Raw genomic sequence first — 22,737 nt, 5'->3', positions numbered from 1 at the left:
CCTGTGACAGGGGTGGGGGCGGAGAGGAGCCGGCTGGGGGCTTTGCAGCAGATGACACATTTCTGGCCCCGTTCCAGTTGGGAGCCCAAACTGGGAGCTAAAAGTTTACAGGAATAAATAGCGCTCAGCAGGGAACACCCACAGGGGCTGAGGGCTCAGGTGCGCTCCTGCGGCGCTGGCGGCAGCGGACCCTGCCTTGGCATCGGCTCCGCTCCGCATCCTCCTCGTTGGGCCGCGGCTGGATGGGACCTCCCCAGACCTCAGCCCGGCTGGCGCCGCCGGGGACAGCCGCAGCGCAAGGCAGGCGTGGAGGTGGACTGGTCCCTTGGTCCTTTGTCATGCTCCTTTGTAAGCTGCGCCTGCAAGCAGCACCATGCCTCCTGCAGCTGCTGGAGCAGCAGGGCAGCCCTTGGCAGCCCTGCCCGAGCAGGGCTCAGCTTCCCAGGCTGGGCTCTCCGCAGAGGCTGTCACTGTAGTGATGTCCTTACAGCTCTGCTAGCCACTACTAACGCCCAGCCTTGGAGATGGCACAGGCAGGAGCCCCAGGTGGCCATGAGCACCTTGTGAGATGGGGCTGAGCACCCTGGTGCCCATGAGCACCTTGTGAGATGGGGCTGAGCACCCTGGTGCCCATGAGCGCCTTGTGAGATGGGGCTGAGCACCCTGGTGCCCATGAGCACCTTGTGAGATGGGGCTGAGCACCCTGGTGCCCATGAGCACCTTGTGAGATGGGGCTGAGCACCCTGGTGCCCATGAGCACCGTGTGAGATGGGGCTGAGCATCTTGCCTCAGACAGGGGGGATGGGTTTCTGCTCCAAAGGATGACTCCCAGGCTCTCCACACCTTGTCCCAGGCTCTGCCCCAGGCCCAGGATCAGCATGGACCATTAACTCACCAGCTTGCCTCTGCAGCTCAAAAGGTGATGTTTCTGCTGGAGCTAATGGCCAAAGCTGCCACCATCAATTATTTATGAGTACAAATAGATGGCCCAGGTTGGTAAACAGGGTCCCTGGTGCCCGACTGCAGGCAGAGCTCTCAGAAAAAAGGCTATTTTTGAACTGCTGACAGCCCCAAATTGGCAGCACAGCCCCAAGCCCTGCATGGCTGAGCTCCCTGCCACGTCCTTGGGCACGGATCAGGCTCACAGGGAGCTGCATTGCTCTGGGAGAAGGCTTTGCCCTGCTCACAGAACCGTGAAGGTTGGGAAAGACCTCAAAGGTCATCAAGTCCAACCATCATCCCAACACCACTATGCCCACCAGGCTGCCAGGATGAGCAAGGCAGGCTCTGCTGGCTAGCAGAGCTGTAAGGACATCACTACAGTGACAGCCTCTGCAGAGAGCCCAGCCTGGGAAGCTGAGCCCTGCTGCTCCAGCAGCTGCAGGAGGCATGGTGCTGCTTGCAGGCACAGATCATTGGGTGTGCAAGGACTGTGTGTTGTGATGTGCAGGGTCTGGATGAGCTTTAGGTGCCACAGTGCCCAGCACCAGCTGCTGCTCTGGAGGGCAAAGCCTTAGTGCGGAGCTGAATGTGCAGGGAGGCACTGGAGAGGCCCAGGCTGGCCTGGTGCTTGGTGCTGCTGCCTGGCAGCTGCCTTCTCCTGGGGCAGTGGCTCTGGCTTTAGTGGTCACCTGTCTGTGCTGGGTGAACAGTTGGACTTGCTGATCTTAGAGGTCTTCTCCAGCCAGAAGGATCCTGTGATCCCATGAAAGTCTGGCTGCCAGTGCCTGCAGCAAGCCCTGCAGTGTGACCTGCTCAGCCCTTTTCTTGCTGGGAACTTCTTTTTCCATCTCACTTCCTGGGTGCTGCTGCTTGCCAGGGCTGCTGCAAGGCTGAGGGAGCTCGCAGCACCCCTGGTGGCATGGAGACAGTGTCTTGGGCATGTTCCAGCCCAGGGCATTGCATCCTGCTGGCTAAAGAGTCAGTAGCAGCTTGGAGGTTTTGTCCTCTTGAGTCTGCCTGCAGCTGGGGGTTGTTGCTGGGTCAGTGGTGAAGACTGGTGATGATCTTAAAGGTCTGCTGCAACTCAAACCACTCTGTCTGTGTTACTGAGCAGCTGCTGCTGCACTGCCCGGTGGTGGTGGTGAGTTTCTCTGGAGGATCCAGTTGGATGTCTCTCTTCTCCCTCCTGGAGAGGTGGCATGGTCAGAGCAGGGCTCTGCACACCAGGCACAGACACTGAAGGGCACAACAGAAACCCCATGGCACAAAGAGTTCCTCCTCCTGCTCCTCTGCCCCAGGAAGGATTTGCTGGCACAGGCAGTGAGGGGCTTTCTGGGGCTCTGCTTTCCCCCCGGGCTGGGCACTGGTGAGGACACTCCTCCTATCCTGGGTGCAGTTTTGGGCTTCTCACTCCAGGAAGGACACTGAGGGGCTGGAGCAGGTCCAGAGAAGGGCAAGCACGCTGGGGAGAGGTCTGGAGGTCAGGGTTGATGAGGAGCAGCTGAGGGAGCTGGGAGGGTGCAGTGTGGAGAAGAGGAGGCTGAGGGCAGAGCTCCCTGAGAGGAGGCTGCAGCCAGCTGGGGGTTGGGCTCTTTTCTCAGGGAACAAAGCATAGGATGAGAGGAAACAGTCTGAAGCTGCCCTAGGGGAGGTTTGGGTTGGCCAGGAGGAACAATTCCTTCCTCCAAAGGGCTGTCTAGATGCGGCCCAGGCTGCCCAGGGCAGTGGTGGAGTCCCTCACCCCTGAAGGAGTTTCAAAGCTGTGGTTCAGCAGTGAGCAGGCAGTGCTGGGTCGAGGCTGGACTGGGTGATCTCAGAGGTCTTTCACAGCCAGAGCAGTTCTCTGATCCTGTGCTTCACCAACCAGCACAAACCTCCCCACCCTTTCCACAGTGGTGGGCTGCAGGTCCAAGCCCAGAGGGCAGGGATGCTCTGGACCCCTTCTCTCCAGGGTTAGTTGGATAGGGAGAAGAGCAGACCTCCTCCTGGGAAGTATCCCACAGCCATTCCCCCTCCCTGGAAAGGTCCTTGGCAGAGCTGCTGAGCAGAACTGCTGCTGGGGAGGGGGAGAGAGCCCTGCAAAGGCCCTGCCTGAGACATGTGGTTGCCACCAGGAGAAGGAATCTCTCCTGCACGTTTGCTGGGTTTTCTTCCTCTGCTTTGGCCATGCCTCAGGTGAGCCAGGGGCTAGGAGCAAAACAAAAACTAGCTGAGCTGTCATGGAAGAGCAAACCTCTCCTGAGGCAGCCTGCATTGCTGCACCCCAAAGCAGGCTCTGCTGACAGTGGGGCTGGCTGATCCTGGAGCTCCTTTTCTAACCAAAATGGCTCTCTGAGTCTGTGGGATGGGTTTGGGAGGGGAAGACAAAGCTCTTGTGCTTTTGGAAGGGTGGAAGTGAGAGCAGGCATCTGCCAGCAGTGGTTCAGTTGTGTCTCCTCCTTCCTTGCATCATGCTCCAAGCAGGATGCCTGAGACCCCCCACAGGCTCTGCTGCTCTTCAGCCAGGTCTGGACAGGAGAGCTGGGGCAGAGGAGCCTCATGAAGTCCAACCAGGGCAGGGGAGGGGCCTGGAGCAGCTCTGGGAGCAGCAGAGGCTGAGAGCCCTGGGGCTGAGAGCCTGCACAAGAGCAGCCCCAGAGGGCAGCTGAGCAATGCTCAGCAACAGCTAAAGGCTGGGGGCAAGAGGCTGGCGCCAGGCTGTGCTCAGTGGTGCCCAGGGACAGCACAAGGGGCAGTGGGCACAAAGTGGAGCCCAGGAGGTGCCACCTGAGCAGGAGGAGAAAGTTGTTTGTCGTGAGGGTGGTGGAGGCCTGGAGCAGGCTGCCCAGAGAGGCTGTGGAGTGTCCTTGTGTGGAGAGCTTCCAGCCCCCATGAGCACTGTGCTGCTGGGCAAGCTGCTGTGGGTGTCTGCTGGAGCAGGGCAGGGCTGGCTGAGCTCCAGAGGTCCCTTCCAGCCCCTCCCCGCTGGCACTCAGGGCTGCTGTGCTACCTGCCTCAGCTCTGTCAGAGCTGTGATTCCCTGAGCCCTGCCCCAGCTGGGAGCCCTGCGAGGCCCTGGCATGCAGAGGGCACCGGTACTCGGGTGTGCACTGGCAGGGGGGCTCAGCAGCTCTCCACATCGGCTGCTCGTCTGATCTGCACTTTGTTGCTGTAAATGAAGCCCAATCCAGCGAGCAGGAGGGATTTGCCCTGACTTCACAATGAGGCTTCCCCCAGGGCTGGGAGGTAATGGCCACAGAGAAGGGAGGAATAACTCAGAGGAGAGAAAAGGAACCAGTTGAGTAAACAAAGTCGGTGCTAATTTGTGCTGCTCTCCAGGTCCTAATGGCTCTCCAGGAGGCTGCAGCTGCTCTGGCTTCGGTGTGGTCTGGGTTTCTCCTGTCTCATCAGGCTGAAGCAAGAGGCTGGGTTAGCAGTGAGCTCTTAAACCCAACCACTTACTCTGCAGACTCTAAAAAGATGGAGCTTGCCAAAGGGAATTGTTTGGGTTGGAAAAGACCTCTAAGGTCACCCAATCAAACCCTCAAGCCAGCACCAGCGTGGCCACTAAACCCTGGCCCCAAGTGCCATGGGCACACACTTCTGAGACACCTCCAGGGATGGGGACTCCACCACCACCTCCCTGGGCAGCCTGTGCCAGTCCCTGACCACTCTTGCAGCAAAGGAGTTTGTCCTCTTCTCCAACCTAAGCCTGCCCGGGCACAATTCCAGGCCATTTCCTCCCCTTCTACCACCTGAGGAGGCTGGGAGGAACCTTAAAGGTCACTTAGTTTCATGGGCAGGTTTGCTGTCTGCTAAGCTAGGCTGCTCCCAGCTCCATCCAGCCTGACCTGGTGCACTTCAAGGGATCCTCAGCTTCCAGTTCCCCACAGCTAAGTGGGTGCTGAAGTGGCTCCACCCAAGCTGACTTTGGGCACTTCAAGGGCTGGAGCATCCACAGCTTCTCCAGCCAACCTGTTCCAGTGTCCCACCAACCCTCATCTCAGCTTCTCAGCTCCCCACAGCTAAGTGGGTGCTGAAGTGGCTCCACCCAAGCTGACTTTGGGCACTTCAAGGGCTGGAGCATGGCCACGAACCCACAGCCACAGTGTTCAGTGAACACTCCCAGGGATGGTGACTCCACCACCCACTTTTTGGGTGCTTCCAAGCTCCTACAAAACCATGCCCAAGCCACTCTGGTGCCAGCAGGCTCTGCCTCTCTCCCCTGCACACAGCAAAGGGATTTCTTCTGCTCAGGGTTTCTCCTTCCCCCTTCTCTCCCCTTGAGGACCAAGTGGGCCAAGAACCTCCTGCACCAGCTTTAGCTAATTGAAAAATGGATTTGGTTTTGCTTTTCCTGCCATTTCCCAGAGTTCTGCTGCTCCTCAGTTAAAGTGTTGCTAATTGATCAGGGAATGTGGAAGCATCTGCCCATTAGCTTAATTGGATTGAGAGGCAGAGAGCCATGCAGTGGGTTTGTTGGAAGAGAACTCAAGATCATCCAGTCCAAGCCTTGCCCCAGCACTGCCAGAGGCAGCACCACACCGTGGTCCTCAGCACCACATCTGCAAGGCTTTGAAACCCCTCCAGGGATGGAGATTCCACACACCATGGTGGTCCTCAGCACCACATCTGCAAGGCTTTGAAACCCTTCCAGGGATGGAGACTCCACCACTGCCCTGGGCAGCCTGGGCCAGGCCTTGACAACCCTTTTGGGGCAGAGATTGTTCCTTGTGGCCAACCTAAAGGTGCCCTGGCACAGCTTGAGGCTGAGTCCTCTTGTTCTGTCCCTGGATGCCTGGCAGAGAAGGCCAACCCCCTGCTTGTCTCCAGCCTGCTTAGTCCTTCAGGAGCTGCGAGCTTCCCTGATGCCATCTCCCTTCTTTTCCCCAGGCTGATGCAGCTCCCCCAGCCCCCTCCCGCCCCGCTCCCGGGGAGCGTTCCCGCAGCATGACAAACGTTTCCTCCCCTCCTCTCTTCCATCCTGCTGTCCCGTGGCTGATGAGGCACGGTGGGGGCAGGAGAGCTGTGGGCTGTGCAGCGATCTGGGCTGTGATTGCTGCAGCTGGAGCCCCTCCAGGGACTTGTTTCCCCCCTGGGAACGGCAGTTCCAGCGCTGCCCCCGCCGCGGCATCCCCACCCGGGCAGGGAGGAGCAGCTGCTGCCAGGGCGGCAAAGGCTTCCCAGCTGCTGCTGCTCCAGCTGGGGGGAACTGCACCCTCGGGCACTTTGCTGCTGGTGCCAGGCTGGGAGCAGAGGCTGGCACCCCCCAGGCTGTGCCAGCCCTGTTCAGGCTGCAGAGCTGGGGCAGAGCAACCTCAGGAAGTGCAACCAGGGCAAGGGCAGGGTCCTGCTCCTGGGGAGGAGCAGCAGGGGAGGGGGAACTTGCTGGAGTGCAGCTCCAAGGAGAAGCAGGTGGCAGTGCTGGGGGGCAGCAAGGTCAGCATGAGCCAGCAATGTGTCCTTGGGGCCCAGCAGGCCAGTGGTGGTGTAGGGGTATAGGAAGAAGAGTGCAGGCAGCAGATAAGGGAGGTTCTCCTCCCATTCTACTCTGCCCCAGTGAGGCCACAGCTGCAGTGCTGGGCCCAGCTCTGGGCTCCCCAGCTCAGGAGGGACAGGGAAGTGCTGGAGAGAGCCCAGGGAAGGCTGCAGAGCTGCTGAGGGGCCTGGAGCAGCTCTGGGAGCAGCAGAGGCTGAGAGCCCTGGGGCTGAGAGCCTGCACAAGAGCAGCCCCAGAGGGCAGCTGAGCAGTGCTGAGGAGGTGCAGGGCAGCTCTCTAAGGCTGTGGAGGCAGCCCAGAAGCCAGGTGCTATAGGAAGGGCTCCTCACCACGGGGAGCAGTTGGCCCAGTCAGGCTTCCAGAGAAGCATTTCAGTTGGAAGAGACCTCTGAGCTCATCAGCCCAGCACCACCACAGCCACTGAGCCCTGGCCCCGAGTGCCATGGCCACAGGCACCCTGTGCACCTCCTGGTTGCTCCTTGGAGCAGCCTCTGTCTGCTTTTCTCTGCCAGCTCTGATGCCTTTGCTGTGCAGAAAGGAGCAGTTGTGGAGCACTAATGGGGATGTTTCTAAGCAACCTTCTTTTCCCAGCACCAGCTTCAGGAGAGAGGCCACTTTGGGGTGAGGGTTTTGTTGGTTTGGGGCTTTTATTTTGTGTGTGGGGGGGTTCTTCTTAGGATTTTTATAGCAACAAGCCCAGACTCTCTGCAGGTGGCAGGCAGGAAACCATCTCGTGGCTCATCAGCCTGGTGGGGGCCTGCAGCAGCAGCTTGGGGCTTGGCTGAGGTAGGGCTGTGCCATGCTTGGAAGTGCCCCAACCCCCTGATTCCTCCCTGTCCCTGGGGCTGTTCAAGACACACATGGAGGTGGCACTCAGGGACAGGGGTTTGTGGCTGTGGTTGATGTAGTTTGAGGCTGGGACTCAGAGGATGTTAGGGGCTGGAGGGGATGTTAGGGATGTAAGGGAGCTCCAGAGATCGTTGAGCCCAAGCCCATGATGCCAGGGGGATTTTCCTGCCCCTCACTGCTGAGACCCCACCCGGAGTGGTGCTGGAGCCCCTGGGACAAGAGGGCTGTGGAGGTGCTGGAAGGTGTCCAGAGAAGGGCCAGGAGGAGGAGCAGAGGGCTGGAGCTGCTCTGCTGGGAGGAGAGACTGAGGCAGTTGGGGCTGTGCAGTCTGGAGAGGAGAAGGCTCCCAGGGGACCTTACTGTGACCTTGCAGGATCTTAAAGGGGCTACAAGAGAGCTGGGGAGGGACTTGTGAGGCTGTCAGGGAGTGACAGGACTGGGGGGAATGGAACCAAGCTGGAAATGGGGAGAGTCAGCCTGGAGGTTAGGGAGAAGTTGTTCAGCATGAGGGTGGTGAGAGCCTGGCAGGGGCTGCCCAGGGAGGTGGTGGAAGCCTGATCCCTGGAGGTGTTTCAGGCCAGGCTGGCTGAGGCTGTGTGCAGCCTGCTCTGGTGTGAGGTGTCCCTGGGCATGGCAGGGGGTTGGAACTGGCTGATCCTTCTGGTCCCTTCCAGCCCTGCCTGATTCTGTGATTCTAACCCAAAGAGTTCTCTGATCCTCCAGCATTGGAGGGCATCCACAGAGACCCCTGTGTGAAGACCTCTGCACCTGGAGGTGCTGATGCCTTTCCCAAGGGCCCTTCCTGATTTTCCCAGCTCCATTCCAAGCCCCTCCCTCCCCCTCCATCTTCTTCCCCCTGTTTGTGGCTCTCTGCATGACCTGTGCATGCTGGAATGGTTGGAGGGGCCTGAGGACCTCTGGGATCTGCCTCACACTGAGGCTCTCAGCTTGGCTGTGGGCACCAAGTATTGGTGATGCCCTGTGGGGGCCTGAGCCATGCCCCCACCCACCCAGACTCCCCTCCTTGGCAACCCACAGGAGCCTTTGAAACAGTGTCCTGGAGGTCACCTACCAGCAGGGATGCTTCAGTAGGACCAGTCCCTGTAGGATCCATGTGGATTTGTGTCTCTGTAGAGGCTGGCTGCCATGGGGAAACACACCAGCCCAGGGCCCCCACCCCCAGCAGCACAGCCCTCCCTGGCAGCACATGGCAGCTTCTGAAAGGAGGTGCTGGCAGCCCCCTGCAGTCAGATGTGCTCCAGTGGGACCAGTCCACGTGAGAGCCATCCCCTTGGCTTTGTGTCTGTGGCAGAGGCTGGCTTCCCACCAGCACAGGGCAATTAGACTGGGGTGGGAGCAAGCAGCAGAGCAGCATTAGCTGGTTGCTGTTGAGCTCCTCTAAGGCTGATGACTCTTCTGGGGGTGTGGAGAAGAAAATGCTTTAGTCACTGTGTGTTAGTGCAGAGATCTCACTGACACCCTCTGGGCTGCCTTCAAAAGCCTCTCCCTCCTGCTCCTGGTAAAGAGGTGGGGGGAGAGAGAGGGAGAGAGGGACAGAAGAGGGGTGGAAAGGTGGATACACAGACTGCTGGAGAGGTGGATGGATGGAGAGAGAGAGAGAGGGAGAGGGAGATGGACAGATGATGGAGAGTGATGGAGAAATAGATTGAGAGAGAGCTGGGGAGAGAGAGATGGAGAAATGCATAAGTAGATGGACAGATGCTTGTCCCAGGGAATATTGTGGCCCTGCTTGGCCACAAAGCAGGGCCCCCCTCCTGTTGTGGCACCCAGGTGCTCTGCTGAAGGGGCACAAGGTCTCAGGGTGTCCCGGGGGGCTGCAGGGTCCTGCTGTTACCTGTGGCCTCCTCAATGGCTGGGCATAAAAATGTCACCATGGTGCTGTTCCCTCAAATCCTCTCTCTGGTTAGCCTCTGCCAGAGGAGGCCTCCAGGACCACCCAATCCAACCAGCAACCCAACCCCACCATGGCCTCTAAACCGTGTCCCCAGGTGCCATGGGCACAGGTTTCTTGAGCCCCTCTGGAGCTGGGGACTCCTGGCTGCAGCCTCCTCTCAGGCAGCTGCAGAGAGCAATGAGCTCTGCCCTCAGCCTCCTCCTCTCCAGGCTGCACCCCCCCAGCTCCCTCAGCTGCTCCTCCCCAGCCCTGCTCTCCAGACCCTTCCCCAGCTTCAGTGACCCCCTCTGGACCCACTCCAGCCCCTCAGTGTCTTGTCAGGCTGTTCTCTGGCTTTTCCCTCCTTTCTCCTGGCCCCTTGGGATCCCTGTGCCTGCTCCTCCTGGGCGCTCTCTGCTCCAGGCTCATCCCACTCATCCCTTGCTCACATCTCCCCTAGAACTCTCCCTTTCCCCCTATCACTTTGCTGCAAGGACAGCCCAGCTCAGCCTGGGCATGCTGCCCCTGATCCAACTTAGAAGAGCAGGCAGGAGGGCACAGGGCAAGGCTGTGCAGGTCTCACTGCCCACGAAGGGCAGACAGCTTTAAATGAGATCTTCCTTTTGGGCTTGCCCAGCTCTGGCTGACACTCTCAGCACTTCCCCTTCTGAGGGGGATAACTGAAAGGCTCTGTGGAAGCCATGAGGGAGACATCAGATGAGTGCAAGAGTCTAGATGAGGGCCAGGGAACTTTAGAATGGGCCAGGCTGGAAGGCACCTTTCAAGGCCACCCAGTCCAACCCCCACCCTGCAGCCAGCAGGGACAGCTGCAGCTGGAGCAGGCTGCTCACAGCCCCAACCAACCTCAGCTGCAATGGTTCCAGGGATGGGGCAGCTGCCACCTTCTCTGGGCAGCCTGGGCCAGGCTCTCCCCACCCTCAGTGTCAAAAGTCTCTTCCATCTCTCCAGCCTGAGTCTCTGTCCATTTTGGAGGCCTCTGGCAGTCCTCACCCTGACTAAATGAGGCTCAGACTGGGCATCACTGGTTTGAAGACAGGGACTGTGCTGCTCACCTTGAAAAGGGTTTTCTCCCAGCTGGGTGAGATGAGCCCTTGATGACCATGGGATTATAATTGGCCACTCCTTGTAAGTGGTGAGTTAATTGGGGCAGCAGCAGCTGGGGGCTTTGCAGAAAGCTCTTCCAGGGGAAAGAAGCAGCAGCAGCAGCAGCAGCAGCATGGAGAGGAGGTGAGGATAGGAAAAGCTCTGGCTAAACACTGTGGAGAAGTTGGAGAGGGGCCTGGAGCACAGCCCTGTGAGGAGATGCTGAGGGAGCTGGGGGGGTGCAGCCTGGAGGAGGCTCAGGGCAGAGCTCATTGCTGTCTTCCTTCCCTCCCCTCCCCTCTCTCTCTTTCCCTTGGTGAGGACCTGCCAAGTGGCAGAGGATTGGTAAGCAGCCCTGTGGCTGTGCCACCTGCTTGGATCCTGCTGCTCCAGTTGCTCCTTCCCAGCAGGAAGGTGCCATTCCCAGTTGGCTGTGGGCTCCCAGCCCTGGCAGCTCCTCCTTCCCAGTCTCTTCCCTTCTGGGGCTGTTTGCAGGTGGTGCTGCCTGGTTGTTTGTGTGGTGGTGGCTGGCATTTAGCAGCAGGAGCTGCTCCTGGAGGCTGTTGGTACATGGATGGTGCCAGGCAGAGCTCTGTGGGCATGCTGGAGCCATGCTCCCCCAGCCCCACCGTCCTGTGCCATCCCTCTGGAGCTCCTGCACACAGGACATTCCCCACGGGAGGGACCTGCAGCCATGGGGCTCTGGCTGTGCTCCCAGGCATTCCTACAGCTTTCCTTGAGGAGGCTGCTCAGTGCCTGAGCTGGGCACCTGCTGCCAGCTGGGCACTTTGAGCTTCCTCAGAGCCAAGGTTTGCTCATGGGATTCTAGAACATGAAGGGCTGGAAGGGGCCTCTGAAGCCCATGGAGTCCAACCCCCTGCCACAGCAGGGGCCCCCAGGGCAGCTCACAGAGGAACACAGACAGATGGGGCTTGAAAATCTCCAGAGAAGGAGACTCCACAACCCCTCTGGGCAGCCTGCTCCAGGCCCCCAGCACCCTCACAGCAAAGAAGCCTCTCCTTGTGTTGAGTTGGCATCTCCTGGCTTGTAGCCTTTTCTCATCCCAGCCACTGCCCTGCCCACTGCTGCCAGTCCTAGGGGGCTTGGCTGAAGTGGTTGGTGCTGGTTCAGCTGCAGGTGAATGGTGTGAGCCTGGGGAGTCAGTGCAGTGGGAGCACAGAAGGGCTGTTGCTGCCTGGTTACTTGGAAACCAGCCACTGGTGTTACCTGGGAACACCAACCAGGCACTGAGCTGGCAGCCTCTGGGCACATGTGCCCCTGGCTGAGATCCAGGCACACACCTGAGAGCTGCACAACAGCTGTCAGCACCTTCAGAACTCTTCTCCTTCCTGGGTGTTTCTCCTGTCCCTTGGGTTTCTAGCAGGTGGGGAAGCTCCAGAACTGCTCCTCCTCCAAACCGCTGCTCTGCCCCAGCACCAGGAGCAAACCAAGGGCTGCTTTGAAGCAGCAGGAGGTTGGTTTGGTGAGCTGAGCCTCCCCCATCAGGCTGTGTGGGTTGCTGTGGCCACTCTCAGGCTCTCCAAGCCTTAATTCAAGGGCCCAGTTAGGTGAAGCAGCTGCAGGCACTCAGAGGGGGACTGGGCACAGTGGCGGTAGCTGGGGGCTGTGGCTTGTTGATGCCCTCCAGGCTGGACCAAGGGCTTAGGTGAGCTGCTCCTGAGCAGCTTCTGAGCTCCTTTTTCCACTGCAGGATGTTCAGCAAGCAGGAAGTGGAAGGGATGATCCACAGAGGTCCCTGCCATGCTCTGTGCCTTGCACTTCAGGACGTGGTGGTGTGGGTTGGTGGCTGGACTGGATGACCCTAGAGGTCATTTCCAGCCTCGATGATTCCCATGGTTTGGCATTTTCAGGGCTGGCTCTTGGCTGCAGGCACAGCATTGCCCAAGCACCTTGGGCAGGAGTGTGCTGAGCAAATGCCAAGGAGAGCTCTGCCAATCCAAACACAGCATTTGTGTCTGGGTCTGCCCAGGGACCAGGCTCTGCACAGCTCATGCCTCTCCAGGGCTGACTTCCCATGTGTGTGCTTTGCACCCCAGGTGCCAGTGTGCAGAGAGACAAGTCCTGAGGTGGCTTTGTGGGAGAGGAGTAGGACAGGACAGGAGCTACCTGAGCTGAGACCCTGAGACAGAGCCAGCTGCTGGGGATGGGGTGGCCCAGAAGTGGCTTGTACCATCAGGAGTGTGACCAGCACCACAGGACAGCGATTGTCCACCTGGGCTGGGCACTGCTGAGGGCACTCCTTGATTCCTGGGTTCAGTTTGGGGCTTCTCACTCCAACAAGGACATTGAGGAGCTGGAGAAGGGCCAGAGAAGGGCAACACGGGTGGGGATGGGTTTGGAGAACAGGGCTGAGGAGGAGCAGTTAAGGGAGCTGGGGGGGGGTGCAGTGTGAGGAAGAGGAGGCTCAGGGCAGAGCTCATTGCTGCCTGCAGCTGCCTGCAGGGAGGCTGCAGCCAGGTGGGGTTGGGCTCTGCTGCCAGGCAGCCAGGGACAGAACAAGGGGGCACAGCCTCAAGCTGTGCCAGGGCAGGTTCAGGCTGGATGTTGTTAGGAAGTTGTTGGCAGAGAGAGTGATTGGCACTGGAATGGGCTGCCCAGGGAGGTGGTGGAGTCTGTGTGGCTGGAGGTGTTTCAGAGGAGGCTGCATGAGGCACTCAGTGCCAGGGCTTGGTTAGTTAGCAGGGTTAGGAGCTAGGTTGGACTCGTTGGTCTCCAACATGCTTCTGTGGCATGGAAATGCCAGTGCCATGCTCCTGGGCTCCTCTGCCCTGCTGGGAGGCTGGCAGAGGTGTCTGGGGCACGCAGGAGGCTGCTGGGCCTTTGCCTGTGAGCTTTGGCAGGGTTGAGGCTTGTGCTGGTGAGCAGGGGAGGGCTCAGCATCGGCGCTGCTGCTGTGTGCAGGGATGGGCTTGGGTAGGCAGGGTCCAGCTGTGCTTGTGCTCAGGGGAAAAGGGGGGAGGGAAGGGGGAAAATAATAGCAAAGAGAAGAAAAGAGAATCAGGTCATTGCCTGCTCCAACCATGCTGTGAGCCTGCAGGGCTCCTGGTGCTGCTCATGCAGCTCCAGCTTCTCCAGCAGCCGCTCCAGCACAAACCTCCTTCTCCCTCTGACATGTAAATGGTGAATTTTGGGTCCAGAAGCAGTCTGGGGAGGCCCTGGGGAGAGGAGTGGAATGATGCCCTCCCCCTGCCTTCCTTGGGGCTGCTTTTCCACGTGGAAAACGGTGAGCAAATCCCTGGAACTGCCCCCAGATTGAAAGGGAGGAGCTGAAAGAGGCCAGCGAGCTGCTGGCAGGGGTTGGTCTGCCCCTGTCACCACGGGGGGAGCTTGGGGGCTTTGGCAGGATCATTTGGATTGAAATAATTCACTAAGAATGAAATAACATCTAATAGGAGGGCTCTTGGCAGCTCTCTGCAGGGGAAGGTGGAGAATTGGCCCCAAACTCATCCTTGCATTTGGCAACAGTGAAAGAGATTGCCCAGATCCAGCTCCAACACAAGGTTAAAGCAGGGAGGTGCCGTTAAAGGTGGGGGGAGTTGTGCTTAGGGGCTCAGTCTGTGGCACATTGCCTGGCCTCAGGGGTGATTCTCTGCTCCCAGCCCAGCTCTGGGAGGTGAGGAGAGGGAAACATCTCCTGTGTGAGGAAAAGGTGGGAGAAGTGGGGCTGGGAGCCTGGAGGAGAGCAGCCCCGAAGGGGATCTGAGCAATGCTGATCAATACTTACAGGGTGGGTGGCAGGAGGCTGGGGCCAGGCTCTGGTCAATGGTGCCCAGTGACAGGGCAAGGGGCACAAACTGGCACATCAGAGGTTCCATCTGAATACAAGAAGGAGCTTCTTTGATGTAAGGGTGACACAGCCCTGGAAGGCTGCCCAGGGAGGTGGTGCAGCCTCCTTCTCTGGAGACATTTTGACCCCTTCTGGATGTGTTCTTGGGGACCCTGGGATGATCTCCAGAGGTTTCTTCCCACCCCTACCACTGTGTGATTCTGTCAGAGAATTTTCTCTCAGTGCTGTGAAGCAGCTGGTGGCAGGGACTGAGCTGAAGCCTCTCTTTGGGCTGGGAAACTCTGAGGCCTTTTGTTCTAAAGGGGGAATGCAGGAGGCTGAGGTCCCCAGCAGTGAGCAGCCCAAGGTCTGCCGTGGTGTTTAAGAGGGAGGGTGAAGAAGAAATGGAGGTGATGCTGTGAGTACTTCAACTGATATCAGCACAGGGACTACTGAACCATGATGGGAATGAAGGGAAGGTCCTTACCTTGTTCATGGGACCCCAAATGACATCAGATGGGAAACCACAGAATGTGTCTGGCTGAGGGAGCTGGGGGGGTGCAGCCTGCAGCAGAGGAGGCTCAGGGCAGAGCTCATTGCTGCCTGCAGGGAGGCTGTAGCCAGGTGGGGTTGGGCTCTGCTGCCAGGCCCCCAGGGGCAAAAGAAGGGGACACAGCCTCAAGCTGTGTTAAGGGAGGTCTGGGCTGGATGTTGTTAGGAAGTTGTTGTCAGAGAGAGTGATTGGCATTGGAATGGGCTGCCCAGGGAGCTGGTGGAGTGGCTGTGGCTGGAGGTGTTGCAGCCAAGCCTGGCTGGGGCACTTAGTGCCATGGTCTGGTTGGTTGGGCAGGGCTGGGTGCTAGGTTGGGCTGGCTGAGCTTGGAGCTCTCTGCCAACCTGCTTGATTCTGTGATCAGCCATCCCAACCTTCAACCCAGCACCACCATGGCCACGGAGCCATGTCCACACCTTTGCTGAACACCCACCCCAGGGATGGTGGCTCCAGCACCTTCCCAAACAGCGTCACAGGCTCACAGGATGCTAGGGGTTGGAAGGGACCCAAGGAGATCATCCAGTCCAACCCTCCCTGCCAGAGCAGGAACACACAATCCAGCTCAGGGCACACAGGAACACATCCAGACAGGCCTGGAAAGTCCCTAGGGAAGGAGACTGCACAACCTCTCTGGGCAGCCTGTGCCAGGCTCTGGGACCCTTCCAGTCAAGAAGTTGCCCTTGTGCTGAGCTGGAACCTCCTGTGCTGCAGCTTCCATCCACTGCTGCTTGTCCTGTCCCAGGGAGCAGTGAGCAGAGCCTGTCCCCAACTCCCCTCCAACCAGTGCCAAACTCTTCCATGCTCCAATGCCAACCATTCCAGACTTCCTCTTCTCCAGCTGCTGCTTTCCATGGGTTCAGTTCTGTGTCCCTTGGGGCTTACCCACATTTTCCTAATTGTTCTCTTTTCCTTCTAGGAACCTTGGAAAATCTGGGCTGAGAGTCTCGTGCCTGGGGCTGGGTGAGTAACCTCTTGTGGGCAGCAGCCACACACTGCTCTTGCATTTCAGCCTGCCAAGTGCCTTCTCGGAGCTCCAGCCTCTGCTTGGGCTTGCAGATGCCTCCTAGCAGAAGCCTTTGTGTGTGTTAGCAGCCAAGGTGCTTGCCCATGGTGTGAGGTGATGTTTTCCACCCACACAGCACCCCAGGGGAGCTGGAGAAGAGGTTGATGGCATAAAACCACCAAGTGGGACCTGACCCCCCCACATGAGACAGCTCTGAGTGCCTTAAAGACCTCTACTCAGCAGAGCAGGAAGGTGTCCAGAGAAGGGCCAGGAGGAGGAGCAGAGGGCTGGAGCTGCTCTGCTGGGAGGAGAGACTGAGGCAGTTGGGGCTGTGCAGTCTGGAGAGGAGAAGGCTCCCAGGGGACCTCATTTGGCCTTGCAGGATCTGAAGGAGACCTACAAGAAAGCTGGGGAGGGACTTTTGAGGCTGTCAGGTAGTGACAGGACTGGGGGGAATGGAACAAATCTGAAGGTGGGGAGAGTCAGCCTGGAGGTGAGGAAGAAGTTGTTCAGCATGAGAGTGGTGAGAGCCTGGCAGGGGCTGCCCAGGGAGGTGGTGGAAGCCTGATCCCTGGAGGTGTTTCAGGCCAGGCTGGATGAGGCTGTGGGCAGCCTGCTCTGGTGTGAGGTGTCCCTGGGCATGGCAGGGGGTTGGAGCTGGTTGATCCTTGTGGTCCCTTCCAGCCCTGCCTGATTTTATGACTGATTCTATGATTCAGTGATTCTAACTCCAGCCTTGGGAGCTGCCACAATCTGTGGGCAGACATTTGGCTTTCTTTCATCCAGCGTGAGGACCTTGCCCCCTCTGTTCTGAACTGATCTGAGACATGCAGAGTGCCTGCTCCATCGTCTGCCTTCCCAATGCTTCCTCCAAAAGAGCATCGATAAGCAGTGCAGCAGAGCCGTGCAGCTCCTGCAGCCCCGCTGCTGGCCACCGGCTGCTGGCTGAGCGTGTGTGGGATGGGCTCCTGAGGAGCTTTACTCATGCGAGCTAACTGCTGGCAGCTGAAGCATTCAGCTGAAGAACAATTTAAGTCCATCTGTGTGACTCCCCCCTTCCCCCTCCCCAAGAGCTGCAGGATCTTCTCGCTGCCAGCACCTTCCTGTGCTGCAGGGCTCAGGCAGCAGGAGTGAGAAGGTCCCAGGGCTGTGCACAGACCCACACACCCCCCAGGGATGGATGCTCTGCTCCCCTCCAGCCCTGTGGTGTGCTGGGCTTTGTGTTCCCCAGGGATCAGAGGCGTTGGAATGTTGTTGTGATGGGATGAGGGACAGTGATTTTGAGCTGGGAGAGGGGAGACTGAGACTGGAGATGGGATGAGGGCAAATAGCTTTGAGCTGGGAGAGGAGAGACTGAGACTGGAGATGGGATGAGGGCAAATAGCTTTGAGCTGGGAGAGGAGAGACTGAGACTGGAGATGGGATGAGGGCAAATGGCTTTGAGCTGGGAGAGGGGAGATTGAGACTGGAGATGGGATGAGGGCAAATGGCTTTGAGCTGGGAGAGGGGAGATTGAGACTGGAGATGGGATGAGGGACGATGGATTTGAGCTGGGAGAGGGGAAATTGAGACTGGAGATGGGATGAGGTGGGAGAGGAGAGATGGAATGAGGGACAATGGCTTTGAGCTGGGAGAGGGGAGACTGAGACTGGAGAGGAGGGGAAGAAGCTTTGGAGCTTACCATCAGAGTAACAAAACTCTTCCAGCACCTGGAGGGGAGGGGGGGCTACAGAAAAGCTGAGGAAGGACTTTTGACAAGGGCATGTAGGGCTAGGAGGGGCTTTGAGCTGCAAGGAGAGAGATTGTGAGTGGGGATGAGGAAGAAATCCTTGGCAGTGAGGCTGGGGAGACACTGGCACAGGTTGCCCGGGGAGGTTGTGGAGCACAGAAGCACCCAATGTGATCTTTGATCACATTGGGTGCTTCTGTGCTCCACAACCTCCCTGGAGGTCTTCAAGGCCAGGCTGGGTGAGACCTTGAACAACCTGGGGCTGGTGAGAGCTGTTCCTACCCCTGACAGGGAGTTGGAACTGGAGGAGAAGCAGCTGAGGGTGCTGAGCTTCCACACCCCTGCCTTGGGGCAAAAAGGTGACAGCAGAAGTGGGCAAGGACCTGTGTTGTGGCCCACATTTGGTGCCTGCCTCAGCTGCAGGCATCCCCTTCCCAGCTCCCTGCTCTATCCCTGGCTGCTTCCAGCTGTGCCCCAGGGTTTAAGGTTGGTTTTGTTTCCAGCAGGCTTCAAGACTTGGCTTTTAAACTGGAGTGGGCTGTGAAAGTCAGCCTGTGTCACAAGGCAGCAGTAAGGGCTGCTGTGCCAGGAAGAGCTCTTCTGGCTGAAATAGAAGCAGCCTTTTGAAAGCAGTTGTCTTATCTGGGCAGGGCTTTTGTTTGTCAGCCTCAGCTCCACCGATGCGGTTGTGGAGGGGGAAAGAGAAGGGAAATAAGCAGCAGGAGAAGGAAAGGTGTGGGGGGGAACTTTACCCACCCCACCCCCAAAAAAAATGGGGGAAAAAAGCTCTGCAAAGTGATGGATTTTTCTGTTCTGTGGTTTCCAGCGTGAGGAGCTGCAGCAGCATCTAAATTTACTGAGAGGCTTTGTGAGTGCAGCTGCGTGGGAGGAGTGGGGGCTGAGCAGGGAGCAAAAGGCTGCTCTGGGGTGGGGGGAGGCTTCTGGGCTTCAGCTTGGGGCTGGCTGCTTCAGGGGTGAGGTTTGGGGCTGGCTGCTTCAGGGGTGAGGTTTGGGGCTGGCTGCTTCAGGGGTGAGGTTTGGGGCTGGCTGCTTCAGGGGTGAGGTTTGGGACTGGCTGCTTTGGGGCTGGCTGCCTCAGTAGCCCAGGTCTGGGGCTGGCTGCCTCACTTCGGGGCTGGGTGTCTGAGCCTGATGCAGATGCAGGGAGCCCTGGAGCCCTGGACCCATGTCACAGCCGTGTGTGAAGGGATCAGACAGAGGAGAGCCTGGGATTCCATTGCCCCCTCTCTGGAAGGTGCAGCGTTCCCCTGGGGCACAGCTGCTCCTCACCCCTCGGGTGTCTGCTGCTGGGATGGGACTTAGAGGGCTCTTGTCAAGAGCTTCTCCTCTGCAGTCCCTAGAAGATGAATGTGTTTCCCTCACCTCTGCAGCACGAAAACCTAATTTAGGATGTACCAAAGTTTCTGAAGGCTCAGCAAATCTTCCTTAAGAGCTTTCCAAAGTCTCGGCAAGGTGGGAGTCTGCTTCATCCTGAGGCATGGAAAAGTGAGGGGAGAAAAACGTGAAGCAGCAGAGCAATCTAAGGCTGGCAGTGCCCACCCTGTAGCTACAGAATCCCAGTGTGGAGGGTTGGAAGGGACCTCTGGAGCTCAGCCAGCCCAAGCCCTGCTCCAGCAGGGCACCCACAGCAGCTTGCCCAGCAGCACAGTGCCTGGGGGGGCTGGAAGCTCTCCACACAAGGACACTCCACAGCCTCTCTGGGCAGCCTCCTCCAGGCCTCCACCACCCTCACAACAAACAACTTTCTCCTCCTGCTCAGGTGGCACCTCCTGGGCTCCACTTTGTGCCCACTGCCCCTTGTGCTGTCCCTGGGCACCACTGACAGGAGCCTGGCCCCAGCCTCTTGCCCCCAGCCTTTAGCTGTTGCTGAGCACAAATAATAGCAAATAGAATAAAAAGGGATCAGGTCATTGCCAGGGGTTAGTTAATGAGAAGGGTTAGGTGATAGGTTGCACTGGATGCTCTCAGAGGTCTTTTCCAATCTGGTTCTGTGACCTTAGAGGTCTCTCCCAAGCAGGCAGTTCTGTGAGCCTGTGGTTTGCTGGAGGCTCAAGTGCCAGACCAGACCCACCTGTCAGATCTCCAAGTGGCATCATCCTTGCCAGGATCGATGCAGGGGTAAAATTCTGCTGGCAGGAGGAGAAGCTTCAGCTTCAGCCAGGAGCTGCTTTTGCTGCCTGCAGAGGGGACACATCTGCCGGCAGCGACGCTGGCAGGTGGTGAGGCTGGCAGCAGCAGGCAGCCCAGCAACCGTCACACCTCACTGGGCTGTGGTGGCAAAGGAGCCAAACTCAGTTCTGACGGATTCCTGATGGGAATCCGGTGGGGAGATCCAGCTGGGAAGCTCTTTCCAACGCCAGGGGCAGGAGATCGTGGGGAAGGACCTGAGCGTCCTGATGGATGAGTTCCTGTGAGCCAGCAGTGCCCGGGGGGCCAAGGGTGGCCTGGGGGGCAGGAAGAAGAGTGTGGGCAGCAGGGCAAGGGAGGTTCTCCTGCCCCCTCTGCTCTGCCCTGGTGAGGCTACAGCTGCAGTATCCTGGGATGGACAAGATGATGCTCAGAGGTTCCTTCCATTCTGGTGTGGACAAGATGGTCCTCAGAGGTCCCTTTTGTTGTGGGATGGACAAAGTGGTCCTCAGGTCACTTTCATTGTGGAATGACCAAGATGGTCCTCAGAGGTCCCTTTTGTTGTGGGATGAGCAAGATGGTCTTCAGAAATCCCTTCCACTCCCTGGTGCTGGGCTCCTGTGCCCTGTGATGTGGTGAGGGAAGCGAGATGCTGTGTGAGGGTGCAAGACAGGAGCACAGGAGGAGGGTGGGGGGTGGGGAGGGGGCTGGTGGGTGCCTGCACCCAAAGCAGCTGCTGGGGGGGCTGCAGCACAGCACGGTGCCCGCTGCTCAACCCCTACAAAAATAGCCCTGCAGAAGGTGCTTGGCATTTCAAACAGCCACTGAGGATGATTCACAACCTCAGCCAGCAGGAAGAGTTGGGAGAAAAACAAACTGCAGAAAGTGGAGGGTTTGGGCTGGGTTTTTTTTGGGTCTGGGTTGATTTTTGACATTTTCTGTTCTTGGGGTTTTTTTTTTGTTGTCACTTTTCCCCTCCCCAGGTGGGTATCTTGCTCCTCTCTCTGCAAACTTGCTGTTGAAGAAGTCATCCCCCTCACAGCTCAGCATGGCAGTGGCAGATAAACTGGATCTCAGGGTGGTGGAGTTGCAAGGGACCTCTGGAGCTCATCCAGTCCAAGCCCTCTGCTGAAGCAGGGCACCCACAGCAGCTTGCCCAGCAGCACCATGCCCGGGGGGGGTTGGAAGCTCTCCACACAAGGACACTCCACAGCCTCTCTGGGCAGCCTGAAGGGAAGTTGTAGCCAGGTGGGGTTGGGCTCTGCTGCCAGGCAGCCAGCAACAGAACAAGGGGACATAGCCTCAAGTTGTGCCAGGGCAGGTTGAGGCTGGATGTTAGGAGGAAGTTGTTGTCAGAGAGAGTGATTGGCACTGGAATGGGCTGCCCAGGGAGGTGGTGGAGTCTGTGTGGCTGGAGGTGTTGCAGCCAAGCCTGGCTGGGGCACTTAGTGCCATGGTCTGGTTGGTTGGGCAGGGCTGGGTGCTAGGTTGTGCTGGATGAGCTTGGAGCTCTCTTCCAACCTGCTTGATTCTGTGATCTATGAGAAGTAGGTTTCAGCTGATCACGAAGCTGCTCTCTGCAGATGAAACACTAAAGAGATCACTGAGATCCACCCGAAGCCTGATTTCCTCCTGCAAGCTTCAGAAGGGTTATTTTGGTAGGAAATGCATTAAAATGCATCTCTGCTGGGAACAAAAAAGGGGGAAATGGGTTGGTGCTATTTATCCCAAAGGGATTATTTTTACTCCTTTGCTTGAATAAGCACACAGGTCCCCAGCACCTGCAGGAGAAGAAGAAAAGGAATTATTTATCCCCCTGGAGCACTGCACATCCTCTCGCCCCTACCTCACTGCAGCAGCACAACACAAACTGTGCCCTCTGCAGATACAAACACCCAACGTGCTGGGGGCCCCTCCCCGCGGCTCGGTGGCCACGGTGGGGGTGGGCTGAGGGTTGGCCCTCGGAGGGCTTTTCCAACCCAGCAGTCCTCTGATTGCACAGCCCGGGTGTGGTTTTACACCTGGCTGCTGTGTGGATCTCAGAGCCCAGGGGGAAGCTGTGCTGTGGCCCCAGGTGCCACCGTGACGAGGTGACAGAAGGCACAGGTGATGTCACAGCTCCTCCCTTGGGTCTCAGCACGGCTTGCCATGAGGGGGTCTGTGAGGCCAGGTAAAGTAGGGCAGGAGGGATGTGTGCCAAGGCTGAGGGTGTGCTGCCTGAGCAGGGTCCCATATGGGACCTGGCACTTGCCCAGCTTGCTGCTGTCTCTTGCTCCCAGTGGCTCAGGAAGTGTGTTCCAAAGGCGCAGATTCCTGTGGCTTAGGAGTCCCCACTGCACTGCACTGCACTGCACTGCACTGCACTGCACTGCACACGGTGCTCCCTCCTCGCAGAGTCCTCTGCCTCCTGCGGCAGAGGGGGACACCGGCAGACACCCAGCCCCTCCAGAGCTTGGACACAGCTTCGCCTCAGAGGTGGCACTGCCGCCCCTGCTCAGCCAGGAGTGGAGCCAACACCGCCGTGCCCCCAGCACCAGGGGCTCCACCAGACCTAGCTCCTTGCAGCTCGGGCTGGGCACAAATGCCCTGAGCTACCAAAGGACAAGGAATGGCCTCAGCCTCTGCTCCTCACAGCGCTGCTCCAGGCCCCTCAGCAGCCACTACCCAATTTTAGATCCTTTTAAGCCCCATTTTAACCCTTTGCAATCCTCTTTCCCTCCATTTTAGCCCCACTTGGTGCCGAGAAGCCTCAGCTGTGGAGGTTTGCTGCTCAAGCCCTCTCGTAGTAACAGGTTGCTCTCTTCTTTCTAGGTACATGGGTGACTTTTGGAGGTCAGATCTCAGATGAGGTGAGTAAGGCTGTGGGTGTGAGTCAAAAGCACCAAATTCTCCCCCCCCCATCCCCTCCCCTAGTCTGGGATATTTTTACTTCTGGGATCTTTGCAGATGCAACCATGGCTACCAAAGCCAGAGGAGCTCCTGCCTGCATCAGGAGCTGGCAGGCAGCTGCCGTGCAAAGCACCACCAAGCTCCCACTTGTGCTCCAGAAACACCTTCCTGAACCTGATCCCAGGGATCAGCTTTAAGCAAAATCCTTTCTTTCATTTTTTTTTTTTTTTTAATCCCTTAAACCCAATTTTTTCCCCATGCTGTTTCCTCCTTCCTGGAGCAGAAATTGGAGATGAATTTGTCACCACATGTGCCACAAACAAAAGCTGGGGCTGGGCTCACAAGGAGCTGCCTGATGAT

The 22,737-nt window shown here is 58.2% G+C and overlaps 1 protein-coding gene across 2 annotated transcripts in view; it reads left to right on the top strand.

The window, feature by feature from the left end:
• The window catches only part of LOC135186961 (voltage-gated potassium channel subunit beta-1), a 45,158-nt gene that overhangs the window by 4,560 nt on the left and 17,861 nt on the right, over positions 1 to 22,737 (top strand). The window contains exons 1-3 of one of the 2 annotated variants that reach the window (XM_064165196.1): positions 10,389 to 10,412; positions 15,525 to 15,568; positions 22,300 to 22,337. In XM_064165196.1, the coding sequence (XP_064021266.1) occupies positions 10,402 to 10,412; positions 15,525 to 15,568; positions 22,300 to 22,337 (93 nt within the window). In that variant the 5' untranslated portion in view covers positions 10,389 to 10,401. Of the gene's footprint in view, positions 1 to 10,388; positions 10,413 to 15,524; positions 15,569 to 22,299; positions 22,338 to 22,737 lie in introns of those variants that run through there. The other variant, XM_064165195.1, reaches the window with a different exon arrangement.

This window comes from Pogoniulus pusillus, chromosome 26 (genome assembly GCF_015220805.1).
Source record: "Pogoniulus pusillus isolate bPogPus1 chromosome 26, bPogPus1.pri, whole genome shotgun sequence".
Classification (NCBI taxonomy): Eukaryota; Metazoa; Chordata; class Aves; order Piciformes; family Lybiidae; genus Pogoniulus; species Pogoniulus pusillus.
The sequence above is the reverse complement of the archived record's forward strand: the minus strand, read 5'-3'. Positions and strand labels throughout refer to the sequence as shown.